The sequence below is a fragment of the Cyprinodon variegatus genome, unplaced genomic scaffold (assembly GCF_000732505.1).
Source record: "Cyprinodon variegatus isolate N-32 unplaced genomic scaffold, C_variegatus-1.0 Scaffold85, whole genome shotgun sequence".
Lineage (NCBI taxonomy): Eukaryota > Metazoa > Chordata > Actinopteri > Cyprinodontiformes > Cyprinodontidae > Cyprinodon > Cyprinodon variegatus.
The window spans coordinates 78,392-81,358 of NW_015150538.1; the positions used below are offsets into that span (position 1 = coordinate 78,392).

The 2,967-nt window shown below is 36.4% G+C and overlaps 1 protein-coding gene across 1 annotated transcript in view; it reads left to right on the forward strand.

Moving 5' to 3' along the window:
• Positions 1–705, forward strand: part of LOC107083819 (beta,beta-carotene 9',10'-oxygenase-like) — a 19,048-nt gene extending 18,343 nt beyond the window's left edge. Inside the window, exon 12 of the mRNA XM_015373306.1 lies at positions 226–705. Coding sequence (XP_015228792.1) covers positions 226–342 — 117 coding nt within the window. The 3' untranslated portion in view covers positions 343–705. The remainder of the gene's footprint in view (positions 1–225) is intronic.
• Positions 706–2,967: the final 2,262 nt, after the last annotated feature.

Here is a 2,967-nt window from a genome sequence, read left to right on the forward strand (position 1 = left end):
CTCTCCCTTTGTGTTTGTAGAGTAGTACACTTTGAGAATTAAAGCTTTTGTGTATAACATTAAGTGAGCAAAGAAGACAATATGAAGATTCTTTGTCCCTCCTATTTATAATGTTGAAGGCAAGGATGGATGAACTGCTGCTTTTAGTAGGAGTGTTCTTTTTGTAACCCCTTTATTTATTTATTTTTACATATCACATTATATTTCCTCTGCATCTGCTTCCAGGAGAAAAGTACTTTCTTACTTGTTCTGGATGCCAGGACCTTCGCTGAGCTGGGCAGAGCTGAAGTCCCTGTCAATATCCCGTATGGGACCCATGGAGTGTTTAACAAGATGGGCTAGATGTGCCACTTTTTGGAGCTCTGCAGCAAATTGCTGAAAGTAAACCAGCAAGCCAGCTACTTTATCCACAGGATGGAATATTTCTCTTGATATCACTGCCTGTAAACACGCCTGTGATAAAAAAAAAAATAGGAGTACTTATAGGCACCAAGGAGAAGAAGCAAGAGCAGGGACAAAACTGCAGACTCATAGTATTTGTTTGTTTTTCTTTGAAAGAGATTGATGCACTTCCAAACTGGATCCCAGTGTATCAGTTAGATAGATGAATTCTTTAAGACACATTCAAGGCAGTTATTTGTTGATTCCTTTGGCAAGTATTTGTAACACCAATTTCAAAACAAAAGGACTGAGGATCTTGTAGTTGCTTGCAAGGATTTAGATTTTCACTAGAAAACAAAACATTAAAATCAATGTACATTTTCAAATGAAATTTGTTTCCTTCTTTCTTTTAAAGTGTTTTTGCCTCACCACACCACTGGAAACACTATACTCCCAGAGAGAAGAAAACTGCACTTAGGAAACATAAAAATGCATCAGTGGAAATTCAATTTCTGTCAAAGTAATGTGATAAAAATGAACAAGGTCTGAAATGGCTGCAAAACAAATGGATCAAGCTGGTCAATAGCTTTCAAAGAGTCGGGCGGAGGTTGCATTGCGATTTTGTTTTGTCTTGCTCAAAACAACCAAAAAACAAAGCTTTTGGACATATACACAGTGACATTTATTTCCTCATATGAGAAACACAGAAGCGTGTAGTAAAGTGTGAGCTGAGAAAAAACACAGGTCCAACCCGTAATGAGAAAGTGCACTTCTGTACTTTAAACCGAGACTTAACTGGTCTTTTTTTTAATCCTGCACTGATTTAAATGAATTGATTTAAGGCATATTTGCTCTCTTTTCAAGCCTTTTTTAAAAAATAGTGTTATAAATGTTGTTATGCATATATATGAATATATTATCACCTTCGCATTTTTCTGTGCTTTGAAAACTATTTTTAAATTACAGTTTTAGTAAGTTTATGGTATTTTACCATAGCAAACTCCAAGCATAAAAAAATATATGTTGTACAGAGGTTTAATCTTTAGCCCAACCCTACTACTCTTGACTGAATAGAACAGAATGGAGCAAGACCATAATATAATATTGTGATTAATTTACCAATTACATTGCAGCTTCACATAAACCAAGGGAATTAATAAAACCTCTTTTTTTGTCATTATTCTCTCCTCCTGCTCTGTAACCCAATAAATGGCTTTATGGGTTACCCATGATACAAATTAATTAGCACATAAGTCCTGATCTAATCAATTATGTTTAACTTCTGCGGGTGCTTGTCTGCTTATGCATGAGGAATGTTTTTTTGTGTTTGTTTTGTGCACAGTATTATATTCATCCAATGTCTATTATATGAGGTTGGGTCAGAGTAGTCAAAGAGGCATGGAAAGAAATTAAGCTTATTTTTGCAGTATCTTTACTGTAGGTGTTTCTAGATACAACAATATTAAATCTTTTCCCCTTTTCAGATGAATTCAATGTTCTGTTTGTGTCACACCTAAAGTTTCAGACTCAAATTATTTTCACAAAAAAAAGTAACATTTAGTTTGAAATTAAAATTGCCATGTTAAAGAGAAAAAACTAACTTAAATGCAGCACTGGCATGTGTGATAACTATCAACAAGTCTTTTAAATCATGTGACTGAATGTTGGCCCTCTCTTTTTTCTTTTTTGTTCTTTTTAAATTCAGACACAGTTTTTTTAAAGCATAAATGACTTATTTAAGGTCATAAAAAAACGTTTCAATCAGATGATGTCCAGACTTCTATAAAACTACTTCAAAAATGTTCAATCATTCACAACTAAACTTTCTGATGTCCTTTATACAATCACTGTCATAATCCTGGCTCTGTTGACTGTCTTGATTACCCATTTCATTCTCCTTCCTACCTCTGCCCAGTTTCTGATTACCGCTCATCTCATCCACCTGCTCCAGCTTCTATTTGATCAGCCTTCCAACCAGTCATCAGTGCCAGATTATTCATGCCTTTGCTGAGAGCTCTCTAGCGTACCTGATTGTGTTCTGATTGCCTAATCCTGACCCATTCTGCCTCTGGTCCTCTGAGCCTGTCTGTTTCTGTTCTGATTAGTTTGCCTGACTTGTCTTCGGACTCCTGCCGGATTCTTCCTATTAACCTACCTAGAACTGATTCTTGTTACTGACCTGGATGTCCCTTCTGAACCTCTTTGGCCTCTGGTCTTCTTGTTCTAAATCCTGAGCACGTCCTCGATATTGGCTTTGACTTTTCCCTTTGGATTATTCTGCATGGAATCAACCTCATTATCTGGGCACGGACTTAACTATAAAACCGGGTTAGTGACTCACACATTCATAATCATCCTCGGTCAGACTGACGTGGTCACTAACCTGCATTTCCTTTCTGCAGGGCTTCCTGCCTTAGACGCAGATCCATTTTAGAAGAAAACAATTTTTGAGTAATCCCACTGTCTTTTCTCTTTCCTTGAATCGTGGGACACCTGTTCTTGACAATGTTAACATGTTTCACAGCAACAACAAAAAATACAAATGTCTTGAATCATGGAGTGAAGTGAGACAGATGTTAAAATAGA